General features: G+C 51.3%; 3 protein-coding genes across 5 annotated transcripts; all 3 read left to right on the plus strand.

Moving 5' to 3' along the window:
- The first annotated feature begins 2,325 nt into the window (after window positions 1-2,325).
- HOXD10 (homeobox D10) lies at window positions 2,326-5,189 on the plus strand. The gene is made up of 2 exons (XM_074828293.1): window positions 2,326-3,130; window positions 4,542-5,189. Exons 1-2 carry the CDS (start codon window positions 2,389-2,391, stop codon window positions 4,817-4,819), a joined length of 1,020 nt encoding a protein of 339 aa, XP_074684394.1. The 5' UTR covers window positions 2,326-2,388; the 3' UTR covers window positions 4,820-5,189.
- Window positions 5,190-5,569: 380 nt separating this feature from the next.
- HOXD9 (homeobox D9) lies at window positions 5,570-10,964 on the plus strand. Of its 2 annotated transcripts, XM_074828294.1 has the most exons (4): window positions 5,570-5,864; window positions 7,354-7,411; window positions 8,837-9,445; window positions 9,855-10,964. In XM_074828294.1, the coding sequence occupies exons 1-4, from the start codon at window positions 5,862-5,864 to the stop codon at window positions 10,094-10,096; spliced, it is 912 nt and encodes a 303-aa protein (XP_074684395.1). In that variant the 5' UTR covers window positions 5,570-5,861; the 3' UTR covers window positions 10,097-10,964. The 2 variants fall into 2 exon arrangements, with proteins under 2 accessions (XP_074684395.1, XP_074684396.1); XM_074828295.1 differs by lacking the exons at window positions 5,570-5,864; window positions 7,354-7,411 and having other exon boundaries at window positions 8,486-9,445.
- Window positions 10,965-14,760: 3,796 nt separating this feature from the next.
- On the plus strand, window positions 14,761-17,047 carry HOXD8 (homeobox D8). 2 transcript variants are annotated; one of them, XM_074828297.1, is made up of 3 exons: window positions 14,785-15,180; window positions 15,463-15,610; window positions 16,206-17,047. In XM_074828297.1, exons 1-3 carry the CDS (start codon window positions 15,049-15,051, stop codon window positions 16,499-16,501), a joined length of 576 nt encoding a protein of 191 aa, XP_074684398.1. In that variant the 5' UTR covers window positions 14,785-15,048; the 3' UTR covers window positions 16,502-17,047. The 2 variants fall into 2 exon arrangements, with proteins under 2 accessions (XP_074684397.1, XP_074684398.1); XM_074828296.1 differs by having other exon boundaries at window positions 14,761-15,610.
- The last annotated feature ends 352 nt before the right edge of the window (window positions 17,048-17,399 follow it).

Below are 17,399 nucleotides of genomic sequence, written 5' to 3' on the forward strand. Positions count from 1 at the left end.
GAGCCCTCATGTCTCATCAGGAGCCAAGAAGTCAGCTCCTCTAGCACCAGCCAGGCTGGCGTGGAAAGCAGCTCAGCAGTTGCTTATTGTTTTAACTTTACTGTGGGGCGAAACCCGCTGCAAACCTCTGGGCTAATACTTCAGCTGGGATATTTCTGGGACCCCCTTTTCTTAAAGTGTAAATAAAGATTATGAAAGAGCCATTTGATGGGCATAAAATTCCTGATTAGATTTAACAGTCGAGTCTTAAACTGCGTCAAGGAAAATAGTATTTTGTTTCTTTAAACTCGGTGGGTTGTCCGGGCTGTTGTTGAAGAAGAGGAAATTGCTAGAAAGCGCGGGGGGGACGGCGGCGCTCGGAGGGAGCGTCGTGGGCTCCGCCGCAGCTTCTCCCCGGCGCAGGCAAATCTTAGCAATGGCTCTGATAATGATCTTAAAGAGAGCTCTCGCCGAAGCGCCCCTTTCTCTGCTCAACCCTCGGTGGCGGTGAAGCGTGCCCGGAGAGGGCAGGGGGCTGCGCCAGGCGCAGGGGATGCTGCGGACAGATCTTGAAAGCAGCGAATATCACGAAGGTAATATTTAAACTCTCCGGCAACCCAGAAGCTGGAGGCTGCAGCTATAAAAGACACTGGCTCTTAACCTGACAATGATGTTGTATTTGAACAGCTGCGATAAGGTTTTAAAAGGTCTGTCTCATTGCCACAGCGAAATTTCAAATAGGGTTATTGTTTCCAGCAGTGGAAAGGGTACGCTAAAGTGCAAAACAGCTAAATGCCAGGAAACAGGGGAAAATTCAAACCCACGCTGGTGGAAAACGCATGTTTTCAGCCGTGCGAAAGACGCATTTAAATTTTTTAAAATCCTTTCACGTGCTGCCTGCTCTTGGGGATCTGAAAGGGTGTTTTGATGGTAGAAAGGCCCAAAATAAACAGGCGGATGAATCCGAAAGAAAAATTATCAACAAGTTCACTTTGTCTGGGTGAGAGTCCTTGACAGCATTAGTCCCAGAAAAGAATACTCCAGTTTGAGAACAGTTAAAAAAAAAAAAAAAAAAAAAGAAAAAGAAAATAAAAGAAAAGAAAAGAAAGAGAGAAAAGGAAAGGAAAAGAAAAAGAGTAATAAACAGTTTGTACCATCACTATTTAAAATGTAATAGCCGCGGGTGTAAATATGGGTACGAAGTGGGGGGAAAAACAGTAAAACACGTTTAAAATGTTGGGACGGAAAAATCTGATTTGCCGTGTAGACTGTTACATTCGGTATTTTTTTTTAATAATACAGATACATTTATCATTCTTCCTCAAAGAAGGAAAAAAAAAAAGGAAGAAAAAGAAAGAAAAAGTTGCTCGAAGAGTTGCAGTGAGGATATGAGTTTCTGTATGTTTTTTAATGAGCAATACTACAGGAGGAGAAATTATCTTTATGACGGTTTCCAGGGCAAGTGAAAAACCCCCTTTTTTTTTTTCCCAGGCGGTCGGGAGAGAACATTGTAAAATAATTTTAGGAATGTAGTCTCCCTATAAAACTCGAGTTATGACAAAAGTCTAGCTTTTAATATTTGACGATTTGTGTTAAAACAAAAATTGACCTTCTCGGTTAGCAGCGAGGAAAAAAATCAATAGTATAATTTTCAATAATTCATAACGCGAACGCCATTATGCTAAATCTTAACTATTAATCTTATCCTTTACAAAGTCTCGATTGATTTGTTAATAAAATATCTTCCCGTGCGCGGCAACAGAGGGTATAACTCTTGAAAAAGCTTCAGAAGCAAGAAAATTACCAAGTAGCCCAAGAATGTAGATGAGGCTTTTATTGATCGCCCCTGATTCTCCTTAATACGCATTAATAAATCCCGCAACCTTTTGTCCCCGCACTTGTCAGGAGCGGGGCTTTTACAGGAGCCATCGCGGGCAGGCGCGGGTTTTCCGCGCGCCGTGCGGCGCGGCGCGGCGCTGCGCGGCGCGGGGGGTTCCGCGCCGGCGGAGGCTCGGCGGGAGCGGGGGGCCGGGGGGGGCGGTGTGGCGCGGAGCGCGGGGCGCGGGTCCCGGTCCGGCTGCCGCAGCGCGGGCGCGGGCGCGGGCGCGGGCTCGGGCGCGGGCGCGGGCGCGGCGGGGCGGCGGGGCGGGCCGGGCGGCGCGGCGCGGCGCGGCGCGGTGCGGTGCCGGCGCGGCGGCCTAGGGGTCGCTGTTGACCGCGGCGGGGCGCGGCGGGGCGGCGCGGCGGGGCGCGTCAGCGGCGGGGCGGCGGGGCGCGGGGCGGCGGGCGCTGCCATTGGCCCGCCTGTCATGTGGTCGCGCGGAGGCATCCGCAATTACACGGGAATGTTTTCCTAGAGATGTCAGCCTACAAAGGACACAATCTCTCTTCCTCAAATTCCGCCCCAAAATGTCCTTTCCCAACAGCTCTCCTGCCGCTAATACTTTTTTAGTAGATTCTCTCATCAGTGCGTGCAGGAGTGACAGTTTCTACTCCAACAGCGCCAGCATGTATATGCCACCTAGCACAGACATTGGGACGTATGGGATGCAAACCTGTGGACTCCTTCCGTCTCTGGCTAAAAGAGAAGTTAATCACCAAAATATGGGTATGAATGTACATCCTTATATACCTCAAGTAGACACTTGGACAGACCCGAACAGATCTTGTCGAATAGAGCAACCTGTTACACAGCAGGTCCCCACTTGTTCCTTCACTACAAATATTAAAGAAGAAAGCAATTGCTGCATGTATTCCGATAAGAGATCCAAACTCATTTCTGCAGACGTCCCTTCCTACCAGAGGCTGGTGTCTGAATCATGCCCCATTGAGAACCCCGAGGTTCCCGTCCCAGGATATTTTAGACTGAGCCAGACCTACGCCACTGGGAAAACCCAAGAGTACAATAATAGCCCTGAAACGAGTTCAACTGTAATGTTACAGTTAAACCCTCGCGGCAGCTCCAAACCGCAGATATCTGCTCAACTTCAGCTGGAAAAGAAAATGAATGAAAACCCGACCAACCAAGACAGCACCGCTAAAGTCTCTCAAGTGGAAAGTCCCGAGCCCAAGTCCACGTTGCAAGACGAGCGGAGCTGCCTGCCCGAAGGCTCCGTGTCCAGCCCAGAAGTCCAGGAGAAGGAGAGTAAAGGTCTGTATTACCGAGTTTAAGCCGTGCCGTGGTGTAACTCCAACACGCCAGCACCATAAAGCACGCTCGAATATACTAACGAGCATCACAGCCATCACATTTAATGCTAAGGAGTATCGGGCTGCAGGTGCTGTTGTCTCTGAAGATTTGGGCAGGCAAAAATGCCACACAAAAGGGTCCAAAGATTTTCCGTAGAGATCTGCCTCTCTCGTGCATGCAGACTGCCTCTGTGATGCGGGGAATATAGCCGTGTGCTCCTTAGTGCGCTGCAGCAGCCAAAAGCAGCCCCATACCTCTAAAAAAAGCAGGTCTGGAGGTTGTAAAATACGACCAGCTCAACTTTTCTCTCGTAATATTTCGCTGATTTTTTTAATTTTTTTTTTTTTTTTCACTGAGCCTTACTGCGGTTTGATTGCATTTAAAGTTAATTACGATCCTATTAAAATAGGTGAGGAATAGGTGTTACCAGGCTGGGTAAAGTTGGAAACAAATGCACAATGAAAGCAGCAGCCCGCTATCTGCCTGGTCCAAAGGTGGAATATTTCAATGTGGTGCTTTAGATAACCTTGGGTTGGTCTCCAAAAGTGCAACAGTATTTTGAAATGCGTTTGAAAGCTAAAGGTGGTAGTAATCTGATTTTATTTTCCCTTCAAAAGTGCACTAAAGCCTTCTTTTCGAACGGCGTGTGTCGAAGAATCCCAAAACGGAAAATTTTCTCCTATCAAAATGTACTTTGCAACCTCTAGGTCGATTTTTTACCCTACGTGTGCATGGAGATTCTCTTTATCTCAATTGTGTTTAACAGCCCAGGTCTAGGTTGATGTGGGGCAAATTTCTTTCTGGTGGGGAAAAAAAAATCTGAAAGAAAAATGGAAAGAAAAAAAAAAAATCCGAGGCAGAGAGTGTTAATTTGTTGTATATCTTTTGGGCTGGGAAAACGTCTATGTCTGCTCCTAGGTGTGCTTGTGTAATTCAGCTGATGGCTGGGGGGATGCTGCTTCAAAATACAGCGCGAGGGTATTTGGTAATTGGGATATTTTCGTAGCAAGTGTCGTGGGAGCCCGAGGCGGCCACGGCGAGGCTAGACCCGTTAAAATGTGGCCATGGGGCTGATGGCAGGTCAAATATTGTTGAAACGCTAAAACGCCAGCTGAAAACTTGGGAGCCCGTTTCTGGAAGGGGCAGGGGTGCGGGGCGGCCGCCAGGCAGGGTGCCGTGGGGTGGGGACAGGCGAGCCCAGCCTGGCAGCAGGTCCCCTCGCTGTGCCCACACCTCACCCGGGCTGTGTTTAATGCCCACATCCACCATATCTGCCAGACACTGCAGAGAAGGGGTCATGGCCAAGGGTACACTCTAACAGCCTGAGGTATTTTTTATTTTTTTTTTTCTTCTTCTTCTTTGATTTTGATAGAGGAAATCAAGTCTGATACTCCAACAAGCAATTGGCTAACTGCAAAGAGTGGCAGAAAGAAGAGGTGTCCTTATACTAAACACCAAACACTGGAATTAGAGAAAGAGTTCTTATTCAATATGTATCTCACTCGAGAGCGCCGTCTAGAGATCAGTAAGAGCGTAAACCTCACTGACAGGCAGGTCAAGATTTGGTTTCAAAACCGCAGAATGAAGCTCAAGAAGATGAGCAGGGAGAACCGAATCCGGGAACTGACCGCTAATCTGACCTTCTCTTAAACCCTAACCCCGGGGGGGGCACCAGTGAGGAATGGGCACAGCACCGCCACTTGCTAAAGGCAGGAGAGACTCTGGCAAAACCCGGCATTTTCCAGTTTTGTTTTGTTTTGTTTTGTTTTGTTTTCTGATAGAATGTGACTCTTCGTCCTTCTTTTAGCGCTGCAAGTGAATATGTATTACTATGATGAGTATATATAAAACCTAGCACGTGTAATTTATTTTTGTTCTCATCGTAATGCAGGGTAACTATTATTGAATATTATCATTTGGTCTTAACTTATTGGAACTGTCGAACATCCAAGCAATGTGACTTTTTCATGTTTTTACTAACAAAATGGTATTTATGTGGGGCTGTTACACGGGCCATAACGTTTTGAGTACATTCAATACTTTAAGAAAAAGGGGGGGGGGAAACTTTGGGGGCGGGGGGAAAGAGAAGCACATTATAATGTAACTATCCTCGCAAATGAACTTAGAGATTGTCCTTCGTAAAATGGAATACTTCCTTCTTCTCCATTGTAGACATTTCCTTGTGGTGCATATGTGGAATAGTAGTCGTTCAGCAGCAATATGTCCTTCTTGTGCATGTTCTGTTCGCATGTATAATGCAATAAACTCTGTAAACTACTGCGGTTCCTTTGGTTTTCTACAAATGTTTAAAGTACGGATGCAGGACGGCCTCCTGATCCTTCTCTATCAGCAGCTCTTTGGACTGATGTACCTTCTTTGCCATTTTCTGGTCTTTGTGTGTGTCTGCCTGGTTTTCTTTCTTTCTTTCCCCCCCTTTTCTCTTTCTCTCCCCCCCCCTTCCTTTTTTTAGGGGTGGGGTGGAGACTGGGGCGGGAAATGATGTAAACCTAATTCATTTATAATTGTGCCTGTAAACAAATGATTAATTGATAAAATGTTGTGTGATGTTCGCAGTCTGACAAAGTGAATGGGAAAAAAAAAAAAGAGAGAGAGAGAGAAAGGGAAAAAAAAAAGAAAAACATAGTAAAATATTATGACCTAAACTGGACATCCTCATCCAATCAACTCATAAATGGTAAGTGATAAAAAAATCTTTCTACTACAAGCTGTCAGCAATATGTGTGTCATTTTATTTGACGTTCGTATGTTGATCTAAAAAATCACTGCGTGCTTATAATGTGTAGACTTTGATTTCGTGTCTTTACTCGCTTAAAAAAACCCCCATCATACCAAATGCAAAGCTGGGTATAAGTAAATGTTAAGGAGGTCGGCGCTTGGTCAGTTCGAGAGCTTTCAGAAGATGGTGGATGGGAAAATATTCCCTCAAACATCTGGCAAGGTTGTCTTTTTTGAGCAGAAACGCTCCCAAGTGTGCTTACAAAAGTACACCAGCCTCTTCAGACCTACTTTTGTCACACTGCACCGTTTCTATTTGCTCAGAGATGGTTTTATTTTGCGCAATTCCATTTTAGTAGCACACATCCAGATAATGAAGTTCACGACTCTTAACCCTTTCTGGACATAGCTGAAAAATGTTATTATCAGGGCTCTGCACTGGAAGCTGAGGAAGGGCGTGTGTGTGAGAGAGAGCGCGGGTGAGCGCTTGTGTGAGCAGAAATACTAAGCAGAACTGCAAATGGCTTGCAAATGAACATGACTCCAAATTGAAGTGCAAATACTTGGGCATACTTTCACCTTCAATCAGTACTGGAAAAATAGCCTGGCTACTGTTTGCGCTGGGAAACCAGCTTGCTCACAATCAACGCCCATTCCTCCCCTAAGCAGTTGCTAAATCAAGAAATTAAACGCAAGATAGTGCCAATGTTGTCTGACTTGGTGACACTGATATCATGTTGCAGCTGGTGGCGTTGCATTTTGCTCTCTTGTCGCTGGTATTTAATTTAAGCCAACGCTTTCTCATGTGCACGTTTACTCGTAGGGCAGAGGTCTATTTTCCTCAAACCAAAGCATCATCATTTTGAAGCTGCGGGAGCCGCAAGCACATAGGTATTTTGTGTTTGCTCTCGTTTCGAATACAAACAACAAAACGGCGCTCAAAAAACCCCTCTGTAAATATTGCGTACATTTAAACCGTCTTTTCTTTTCCTTTAAAGATACTCGCTACATCACCAAAGAAGTTTCAGCAGTGGGAAGTAATTAGCTGGATTCATACTAAGAGTTTAACGTATATAAAAAAGGAGGCTGACTCTAATGTGCCTGCTTTATCAATGTATAGCTGTGTGAAGCGAGGAGTAATTCTTCGCCATCCCACAAACCCCGCTTCTAGAGAAAAATATGAGACAAGTATGAAAACGCAAAGGAAAATGCCAAAGTGAGATGGTAAAAAAAGGGTTTTTTTTTAAAAAAAAGCGAGAAAGAAAAAAAGAGAGAGAAGAGAAAAGGAAGAAAACAACCTAAGAGAGTAATAAATCATTGAATAAACAGGAATTTCAGTCCCTTCCTCATAACGGCCCGGGAGTAGGAAGTGTTTTCGCGGCGCTGCTGCCGGTGCCCTCGGCGGGCCGTGCTGCGGGCTCTCCGCTAATGCTGTGCCTTTCCTCCAGATCCCGACACAGACACCGTCCCCCGCCCGGGAGAGCAGGCGCGGGCAGAAGACCGTGGGTAATCGAGTTTTCAATACTAACCGGGCACCGTTTCGCTCGGGGAAGGATAACCGGGCCGGCCGGGAGGGGAGGGGAGGAAAGAAAAGAAAGCAAAGCGGGCAAAAATTTCACGTAGGCATTGAACGTGGCCAGCGCGGCCCGGCCCGGCTCGCCCTGAACTAGGGGCGGCGGAGGCAGCTCTGGCTGCGAGCGGGGGGCAGCGGCAGCCCCGCGACCCTCGGCGGACGGGGCTCTGCCCGCCTGCCTGCCTGCCTGCCTGCCTCCACTCCTCTGGGCAGCGTTTGCCCGCGTCCCCTCCCGGGCCGCGCTGGGCACTGTAAGGGGGGGCTGTGTTGGAGCTGCGTAGCCCCAAAATTTCGCAGATACAGGAGCATGTGTTCAGCCACACGTCAGTTGTGCTCGGAGACACAGGCTTTGCTGTTTCCATCCGTCCATTTTATTAGGGACACATTAATCTATAATCAAATACACCTCATAAAATTTTTATTGAGAGGCATAAAATCATTACAGAGGTCTTCCACCTGTTTTAAAACAACACAATGGGCATCTCTTTTAAAAAGTGTATCCTTTCCATGGAAACTTTCTGTCCGGGGGTGGGGGGAGCGGATAATAATACCCGCACATGCTCTGAAATATGGAAGTACCGCAATGTGCTTTTACTGTAACATTTTCCTGTTTTATGAGAAGTCGTTACAGTCCCAGCTTGCGATGGTTTGTTTTTACAGGCAAGAATCCCCCTTTCCCAGCGGGTTTCCTCAGCAGCTTGGAGTGTGATTAGCAAGCCAAGGCTGTTGGATTTATTTAAACACCCTGCCTCTCATTGATTAAGAAATGAATGGCAGAAATCACCCAAAGGAGGTGAAGAAATAGTCCGCGCCCGCCGCGGCCGTGGGCTGCCAGCGCGGCCACGCCCGCCGCGCCCCGGGCAGGCAGGGCGGGCAGGGCAGGCAGGCAGGCAGGCGGGCAGGCGGGCGGGCAGGCGGGCAGGGCAGGCGGGCAGCGAAGGCGGGCAAGGCAGGCGGGCAAGCAGGGCAGACGGGCAGGGCAGGGCAGGGCAGGCAGTGCGGGCGGGCAGGCGGGCAGGCGGGCAGGCAGGGCAGGCAGGGCAGGCAGGCGGGCGGCCCCGGCGCGGTCCGGGCGCGCAGCTGGCGCGGCGCGCTGTGCGGGGCCGTTGTTGATGATGATTTTTTTTTTAATCACAGCAGCCCCAGTTTAGCGGATTGATTTACTCGCAGTATTGGTAAATATGATCACGTGGGCTCCGCAACCAATGGTTGAGGGTTGCAGTCTGCAAAATACTACGATTGTTCTCCGGGAGGGTATCATATACAGTTAACAGTGTAACCTTTTATATGACTAAGAGGGGAGCCTAAAATGTCGTCTAGTGGCACCATAAGTAACTATTATGTCGATTCTCTCATAGGCCATGAAAGCGAAGAAGTTTACGGGAGTAGATTCGTCCAGGGAGGTCACAGTGCGACCTCCAGGCCATCAGGTGTTGCAGAGAGTTCAGATTTTTCCTCCTGTAGCTTTGCACCAAAATCCACCGTGTTCTCCACCTCCTGGTCCACGGTTCACCCTCAGCCGTCTGCGGCAATGACCGGGATCTACCACCCCTACATGCACCAGCCCCACTTAGGGGCAGCCGACGCCGGCCGCTACGTGCGCTCCTGGATTGAGCCCTTCCCGGGCTTCCCGGGCGGCGGCGGCGGCGGCGGCAGCGGCGGAGGCAGCGGCGGCTCCGCGTCCAGCTCCGGCTCCTCCAACGGGCGCCACTACGGGATAAAGCCGGAGACGGGAGCAGCCGCCTCCTCGTCTTCCTCCTCCTCCTCCTCCTCCTCCAAAAGGACTGAGTGCTCCTCGTCCCGGGAGTCCCAGGGGATCGGTGTGCCCGAGTACACGTGCAGCTCCTTCCTCCAGGAGCCCCGGGAGAAGGCGGCTGCCGGCAGCTCCAAGGACCCCGCCGCTTGCAGCCACAACCCCAGCCCGAGCAGCGATCTGAAGGAGGAGAAACAGCAGCAACTTGACCCAAGTAAGTAAAAAAAAAAAAAAAAAAAAAGGGGGGGAGAGAGAGAGGGAGAGAGGCAGAGAGGGGTAGAGAGAGAGGGAGAGAAAGAAAGAAGAAAGAAAGAAAGAAAGAAATTGCCCCTTTGATTTATTGCCGAAACCTGTAAGGCTCGAATGTGCAAAACTGATAGTTTTACTAACCTATAAAAACGTCTAGACGCCTACCCCAGCGCAAGCAGCAACAAGCACCCATAAAAGACTCCACATAACCACCTACCATCAAGACATCATTTGTACAGTAAACAGACTGGGGCATTAAGGCTTTTATGATAATTCCTCCAAAGTTGTGAAAACAGTCCATCCTTCGTTAAATTAATTTAACGACCTTTCTCTCCCCCCCGCCCCCCGTTCCCTATATACCTCCCTTCTTCCAGATAACCCTGCAGCAAACTGGATCCACGCTCGTTCAACGAGGAAAAAGCGTTGTCCCTACACAAAGTATCAAACTCTGGAACTGGAAAAGGAATTTCTCTTTAACATGTACCTCACCCGAGACCGCCGTTACGAAGTAGCTAGGATTTTAAATCTCACAGAGAGACAGGTCAAAATCTGGTTTCAGAACAGAAGAATGAAAATGAAAAAGATGAACAAGGAGAAAGGCAATAAAGGAGACTAACGCTGGGGTAGAAACACAGTTGGGGGATATTGCTTTAGTTTTGAGTTTGGGGCTTTTGGGTTTTGTTTTGGGTTTGGATTTTTGGTTGTTGTTTTTTGGGGGGAGGTGTTTGGTTTGGTTTTTTTTTCGGTTGGTCTGGTTTTATTCTTCCCCTGCCCCCTTAGCCCCCCATAGGTTTCTCCTCCTCCTCCCGCGCCCCCCCACCCCAGGAACTTTAAATCAATCTGGTCTCTCTCTTTTTTTTTTTTTTTTTTTTTTTTTTTAAGATAGAAGTGAAATGTGGTCTATGTCAGGTATTTTGGGAAATTTTGTCTTGCTCGCCAACGTGTTTTGCAGAGTCGCTTCATTTCCCCCCTCCTCCTTCCCAGACCGTTTGGTTGATGATATTGTGAGTGCACGTTAGCTTTGGAACTCCATCTGATGTTAAATGTTTGACATGTTTCTTAAAAGTGATGTAGTCTAGATAGTTACTTTGCCAAAATGAAGGTAAGGAAATTAATTATAATTACGATAATAAAATATACATTAAATTACAGTCGCTTAAATCAATGGGGGTGCTGTGTTGTCCACGATTTACTAAGAGGAAACCTTACCCAAAACCTCTGCTTTCTAGGTCTGAATTTCGCTCCCTCGCAATAGATGCCACAGCGAGGCCACGAGCTATTCCCCCCCTTTAGTGCACTATTAGGAGGTTGTCTCATCCTTGAAGCCGTTCGCAATAGGCCTAACGTCTCCCGGTCCCCCGGCTAGCTGGCGTCCCTGCCCCCGGTGACTGTTGTATTAATTAACCACCCCGTGTCTCGAACTACAGACCTGTTGTAATTGTTGTCAGTTATTACACAATAAAGTCTGCCGTGACCGAACGACAGCGCTGCGGTGAGAGGAGAAATCTGTGCACGCCTCGCGATGCCCTCCGCGCCGCCGACCCCACCGCGCAGCCCCCGCGCAGCCCCCGCGGAGCCCGCCGCGGGCAGAGAGCTGCCGGGCCGGGGCCGCGGGAAAAACCGGCCGCGCTGCCGGGGCAGCAGCACCTCTGGCAGCCACAAAGGCCGGAGGAAAATCAGTTCCCCCCGCCCCGCCAAAACCCAGGCATTTGCTCTTGGAGGTCAGTGGCGGAGGGCCGGCCGCGGCCGGCTACGCGCCGCGTAGGTGCGTTGCTGCCCTGCCGCTCCGGGTGCCGAAGGTGCTTTCGTCTTTGCAACATCAGCGATCTCTTGGGATAATTTAGGAAATATTTCCCCACCGGCGCTCCAGAGCCAATGAAGCAAAATGATGCCTATTCTCTCAAACCTTTTTTTTTTTTTTTTTTTTTCCTTGGGGGGGGGCCGTTTCTAACCTCTGCGCTCTGTAATCTGAAGGTTGGGAAGCTCTGGGGGGACACGGCTGCTTCCAAACCTTCAGCTTTGTTGGCTCATTTAGCAACGCGTCTCATGCCTTCTGCATTTATAAACACACATGACTTTATCAAGATAATTGAGATGAAGTTCATTGTAAAAAATGCTTTGTTTAAAGAGCAACCATTAAAATGAAGGACCCGTAAATATTTACGAGCAGTTCGGTTAATTCAAGATTAAGGGGAGAGCTAAGAGACCTGGTGTTTAATGCTTTTTACCTCTGTAAAAAAAAAAAAAAAAAAAAAAAAAAGCAAAAGCATGCAGTGCCAGGAAAAGGTGTTGCATTGCTTCCCATCCATTGTCGAGAAGATACCTATAATTCTTTTAAAACAGGAAGAACCGTGGTATAATAAAACCATTGAGATGGCTAGACGTCTGGACCTAATGAGTTTACGATATGCTATGGCGCTTTTCTTTGAAACCACCTTATTTTGATGTTTGTGTTTGTTAGAGGGGGAAAAAAGGCCAAAAAATGCAGACAAACTAGGTCTTAAAATCTTGGACTATAAATTTCAATATGTCAGCGTTGGGCCAAGGCAACAGACTCAAAAAAGACCCGAAGGTCACGAAACTGAGAGATTTTACAAAGTCCACTGATTTGTTGAAATGTATTTTATTGGATATTGTACTGCGACGAATACTACAACGTTAGCCTCCATATTTTCGAAAATAACCATGGAGGGGGGTGATCTATAACTAACAACACGTAAATAATATTCTTGCCACACACTCTATTACGTTGATTCCAGCAGAGGCTCTGTTAAGAATTTGTCACCCAGCCCACACCATATCTTTTTAATATTTTATTTCCGGCAGATTCACAGATTTTACCTTGTATATTATCTCCCCCCCCCCCCCCCTTTGTTTACCTATTTCTAATATTGTGTGCGTTTATTTCAAAGTGGCAGAAAGAAAACCAAACATCTCGAACAACGAAACGCAGTTCTTCCATGGAAATTACTTCTAGTGTCAAACTGAACAATAATTTAATTCCTACCCGTTGGTTGTGTTAATATATGTTTGTACGTATGCACTGTCGCGTGCACACGCATTATACCGAATAATTCACAAGCATGTGTGATGAAGGGGGGAGGTGAACAAAGATTCATCTTTACTTTCGTTTACATAAATCAATCAATAAATACATAAATGCACGGGCAAACAAAATAACATGTTCAAGACAAAAACGTATAACTCTGAGACTACCACACATGGAGAATTCGTGGTGTAATATGTGGGGAAACATGATCGAAAACGCGATAGCAGCGCTCTTCAAAGCTCAGGCGTATTTCCTGGCTGCCATGTGTAAACGAGGCGCATTCTTTGTATGTAGTTAATTATAGCACTGGCAAAAAAATGAAAGAGGGTCACCGAAATGTGCTAAGAAAATGGCACTGTAAACTCCGACCGACAGAAAAAAAAAAAAAAAAAAAGGGGGGGGGGGATAAAAAGGAAGAAAACCAACGCAAACCCAGAAAGCAAAGGAAGAGCCGCTCGTCACCGAGCACCCCGCCGGAGCCGTGCAGGGCCGCGCCGGCGTCCCGCAGCGCCCGTTTGGGTTTCTGGCGGAACCACCGGCCGGCGAGGGGGCCGGGAGAGCGGCGGGCAGCGCGGGCAGCGCGGGCAGCGCGGGGCGGGAGGGCGCTGCCTGCCGCCGCCGCTCGCCGCCGCCAGAGGGCGCCCGCGCTCCACCCTAGCGCCGCCGCCGCGCCCCGCTCTCCGCGCAGCGCTCCGCACCCCGCGTCTCGCTCTCCGCGTCTCCGGCCGCGGGGAACCGCGGTTTCACCGCTAGCACCGCAGCCCCACGCGGCTGACGGGGCTGGCCCGTGGGACTGGCGCCCCGACGGGGGGAGGATGAGGAGGGGCGGGGGGGCACTGTTGCGGATGCGGAAAGTCCCTCCGCGCTGCTCCGCAGGGTGAGGCGGTGATTCTCTGCCGCCGGTCCCCCCCATCCCGCCCTTCCCGGCCTGGCCTCCTGCCTTCCCGCTGCTGTCTTGCGATGGGCTTTTGCTGCCGTCTGTCCTTGTAGCACCAAAAATCCCTGTGCACCCTCCCTCCAGGACTCTGCCCGCCCCCCCGCCTGTCCGTGGACTGCACGGGGGTCCCTGAGCCTCCGCCGCCTGCCCAGAGGCGTGTGCCCCGGGCCGCGGGGCCCTGCCCGGGCGGGGGTATCGCTGCGGGCCCAGGGCCCGTCCGGGCGCTGATGTGCGGGGCAGCCGGGCTGGTCACCTAGACAAAGCGAGTTAATTGACATGGAGGCGGGGGGGAGGGGGGGGCGAGCGGCGTGTGATGGGGAAGGAGCCTGCGATGCCTTTTATGTAACCACAAGTATTTTTTGTCAATTCGCACCAGACGGTCACACGTGGCTCTGGCGGGGCCCGTATTATATTTCACCTACATTTTTCGTTTCTTTTCAGAATAGGGCGGACTCGAGCTCCTGGGGGTGTCTGTCCGAAAAGCCGGTTCCCACTGCAGGACGAAGCAGGGAAGAGAGGACTGGAGACGGCGCTTCTCGGGGAGCGGGGGCCCGAGGGGGCGGCCGGCCGAGGAGCCGGGGCAGCGCCGGGCCCGCGGGCAGCGCCTTCCTTCCTTCCTCCCGGCGAACAGGGCTCGCTTTTTTCGGACCGCGTCCCCGAGCGGTGCTAACCGCTCACCCACACATTTTTCTTTTCTTTTTTTTTTTTTTTTTCCCTCCCTCTCTCTGCCTCGGTAATGACGTCCACCAAGGGTGAAATGATGGAAAGTATATTCATAGGCATGATTTCCATTAAGTATCAATTAACCTGGAGCCTCAGCCATGCGTGCACGGCGTCAAGGGTAAATGTGCATCTCATTTCCCAGCTCTCCGCTCGCCTGCAAGGAAATGCCCCGGAGGGCCCGCGAGCACTGGGGCCCGCCCGCCGCACGCTGCCGCCCTTCGGACCCCCCAGCTGTCCTCGCCGGCACCCCCGGGTCCCTCGGCGGGGCTCTGTCCGCCCCGGCCGGCGGTGCAGGCCGCGCCGCACTGCTCAGCCGCGGCCCTGAGCCCCGGGCAGCGCGACCGGGGCGGGCCGGGCGGCGTGGCCCCGGGCAGCGCGCCCGCGGTTATCGCGCGGGATCTGCGCGGCCGCCTCGCCCCTGCGCGGCGGGGGTATCGACGGCTCCTGGCGAGCGCGCACCGGCGGGGGGAGCGGGGGTGCCGCGGCCGGGGTGGATCCGGGCAGGGTTGGGCCGGGTTTTTTTCTTGCCTGAGGAGCGGCACATGTAAACTGAAGCCAAAAGTCCCCCCTGAGCTCATGAGCGTGTGTGTGTGTGTGTGTGTGTGTGTGCGCGCGCGTGTGCGTGCGCGGGCTGCTGTGTGCCTAATAGGAAATAGTAAAAGCAGTGAGGCAGGTCATTTTGGGAGCGATTATATTCCAGTCCTGGTCACCACATACACGGAGAACAGGAGCGGGGAGCGCACGGGCGAGCGGCGGCGGCGGCATGAGCGCGGCGTAGAGGCACCGGCGGCGGCGGCGGCGGCGGGAGCAGCGCCCCGTGCCCGCGCCCGCGCCCCCGCCCGCCGCTGCCCCCTCCCCGATGAGCTCCTACTTTGTCAACCCGCTGTACTCCAAGTACAAGGCGGCGGCGGCGGCGGCGGCGGCGGCGGCGGCGGCAGCGGCGGGGGAGCCCATCAATCCCCCGTACTACGACTGTCACTTCGCGCCCGAGGTGAGCGGCCGCCACGCCGCCGCCGCCGCCGCCGCCGCTGCCGCCGCCCTGCTCTACGGGAACGGCGCGGCCGCCGCCGGCTTCCCGCACCCCGCGCCCGGCGGGGCGGGGGGCGGCGGCGGCGGCGCGGCCTCGGACTTTTACCACCCGGCCGGGGGGAGCCCCACGGCCGCCTACCAGCCGCCTCCTCCTCCCCCCGCCGCGCCTCCGCCTCCTGCCCCCTGCAGCGGGGTTACCTGTCACGGGGAGCCCGCTAAATTTTACGGATACGATAACTTACAGAGACAGCAGATTTTTACGACACAGCAAGAGGCCGAGCTGGTACAATATCCTGACTGTAAATCGTCCAGTGCTAATATTGGCGAGGAACCAGACCACTTAAATCAGAGCTCGTCTCCTGCTCAAATGTTTCCCTGGATGAGACCACAAGGTTGGACGCAGTCAAAAATTTGCTTCCATCTCACGTCTGAGTTTGAAACTTTCTTTTCCTCCTCCCGCTTCTTTCTCGCTGCCTCTCGCTCCCTGCCTCTGCCTCCCTCGCTCCCCGCCTCTCTCCCCGCGATTCCTATCACCGCGGTGGCTTGCGATAATAAAGCGATACAGTGAGCCAACAGAAAGCTCTGCAGAAGGCGGCTGTCACCCCAAGAGTAGCCTTAAAGTCGCCTCTCGGACACAGCGGCGCAGGGGACACGCTCGCCCGGCTCCCGCCGCCGCCGCCTGAGCGGGAAGGGCGCAGGGCCGGAGGGGGGCCGCTGGCCAGATAATAAAGTGACCCCGTAAACTCGGCCCCGTAAACCCCGACGCAGGGGGAGAGCTGAGGCCCTTCGTGCAGCTGCTATTGCTGTTTTTCCCGCACTCGTGGGTAAAGCTCTAGGCTCCTCCGTGCCCCCCACTTTCTCTCCCTGCCTTTCTGGGGGGCTTCTCTCGAGGGATTTCCAAGGGGACCCGAGCCCCCGCTCTCTGCCTGCGCCTTGTTTTGAACGACCACACCAACCTGCAAAACCCTGTGTTTTTGTTTTAAACAGCAGCGCCGGGTAGGAGGAGAGGAAGACAAACATACAGCCGATTCCAGACTTTAGAGCTGGAAAAGGAGTTCCTCTTTAACCCCTATCTGACCAGGAAGAGGAGGATCGAGGTGTCCCACGCACTAGGACTCACCGAGAGGCAGGTAAAGATCTGGTTTCAGAACAGGAGGATGAAATGGAAAAAAGAGAACAACAAGGACAAATTCCCCGCTTCCAGACAGGAGGGAAAGGAAGGGGAGGCCAAAAAGGAAGCACATGATCTGGAAGAAGACAGAGCTGAAGGCCAGACGAATTAAATTTTGCCCTAAAAGCCTTTGTGTTAGGCTATCAAAAATAACCAGCGCCATAGCCCGACATCTCGGCCCGTTTCCCCCTGTACGTGGTCCTGCCGTGGGACGAGTGACCCCGTGTCCCTCCGCTTGACATTTTTCTGCTTCGGGTGCTTCAGTTGTTTGTGGTTTTGTTTTGGTTTTTGTTTTTAACCGTATCCGGAACAATCTCTAGATTTAACAGTTCATCTACTTCTTTTGCAAATTTGATACAGAGTTTGTAGCAATACATTTCTAATGATATATATAAATATATATATATTTTTTGCAATCTTAAAAGACGGTGATTGCGGGAAACGACATAAACTTCCTAATAATAAATACCAATAAGCAAGACATTTAACGATGCTTTATTAATCAAGACAAGTGCACTTGTACTATTTTAATTCTTGTTCTTATGTTGAGTAAATTAAATAAATCTAATAAATTTGAAGAAAAGATCTTAGAAATATATTTAACCTTCTGCTATTGATATTTGATTAAAATAAACCAAATTTATTCAAATATAAAATGTATCGGCTTCCTGATATCCTTTTTGGAATCCACTCCTCCAATAACCCTCAGAGCCTCTCCGCGTCTGGACTAACTCTCCCCTGCGCATTTCCCCCGTCCTTCTCCCGATGCCGGGTGTTTCCGCGGGGTCAGGGAATGGCACATTGGGTACAAACCCTGGTTTTCGCTCCCTGCCGCCTGCACACCCTGCCACCGCCACCGCCATTTCGGGGGCCACCGGCCACGGGCTCTGCGGGGCCGTGGTCGAAACAGCGACCAGCGGGGACTGCGGCCCCACCTGCGGGCCGAGCCCACGCTGCGGCCCGGCCCTGGCACCCCCCTCGACGTGTGCGCCCGGGCGCCGCTTTCGCCT

Source organism: Strix aluco, chromosome 6 (assembly GCF_031877795.1).
Source record: "Strix aluco isolate bStrAlu1 chromosome 6, bStrAlu1.hap1, whole genome shotgun sequence".
NCBI lineage: Eukaryota > Metazoa > Chordata > Aves > Strigiformes > Strigidae > Strix > Strix aluco.

What these genes read in the sequence shown, in the direction of transcription:
- HOXD9 (XM_074828294.1), top strand. An exon ending in GCGCGGGCAGAAGACCGTGG is followed by an intron (nt 7,412 to 8,836) that starts GTAATCGAGTTT and finishes ATTCTCTCATAG; the next exon opens with GCCATGAAAGCGAAGAAGTT. An exon ending in ACAGCAGCAACTTGACCCAA is followed by an intron (nt 9,446 to 9,854) that starts GTAAGTAAAAAA and finishes CCCTTCTTCCAG; the next exon opens with ATAACCCTGCAGCAAACTGG.
- HOXD8 (XM_074828296.1), top strand. Translation starts at nt 15,049, where the DNA reads ATGAGCTCCTACTTTGTCAACCCGCTGTACTCCAAGTACAAGGCGGCG. An exon ending in TCCCTGGATGAGACCACAAG is followed by an intron (nt 15,611 to 16,205) that starts GTTGGACGCAGT and finishes TGTTTTAAACAG; the next exon opens with CAGCGCCGGGTAGGAGGAGA.
- HOXD10 (XM_074828293.1), top strand. Translation starts at nt 2,389, where the DNA reads ATGTCCTTTCCCAACAGCTCTCCTGCCGCTAATACTTTTTTAGTAGAT. An exon ending in CCAGGAGAAGGAGAGTAAAG is followed by an intron (nt 3,131 to 4,541) that starts GTCTGTATTACC and finishes TGATTTTGATAG; the next exon opens with AGGAAATCAAGTCTGATACT.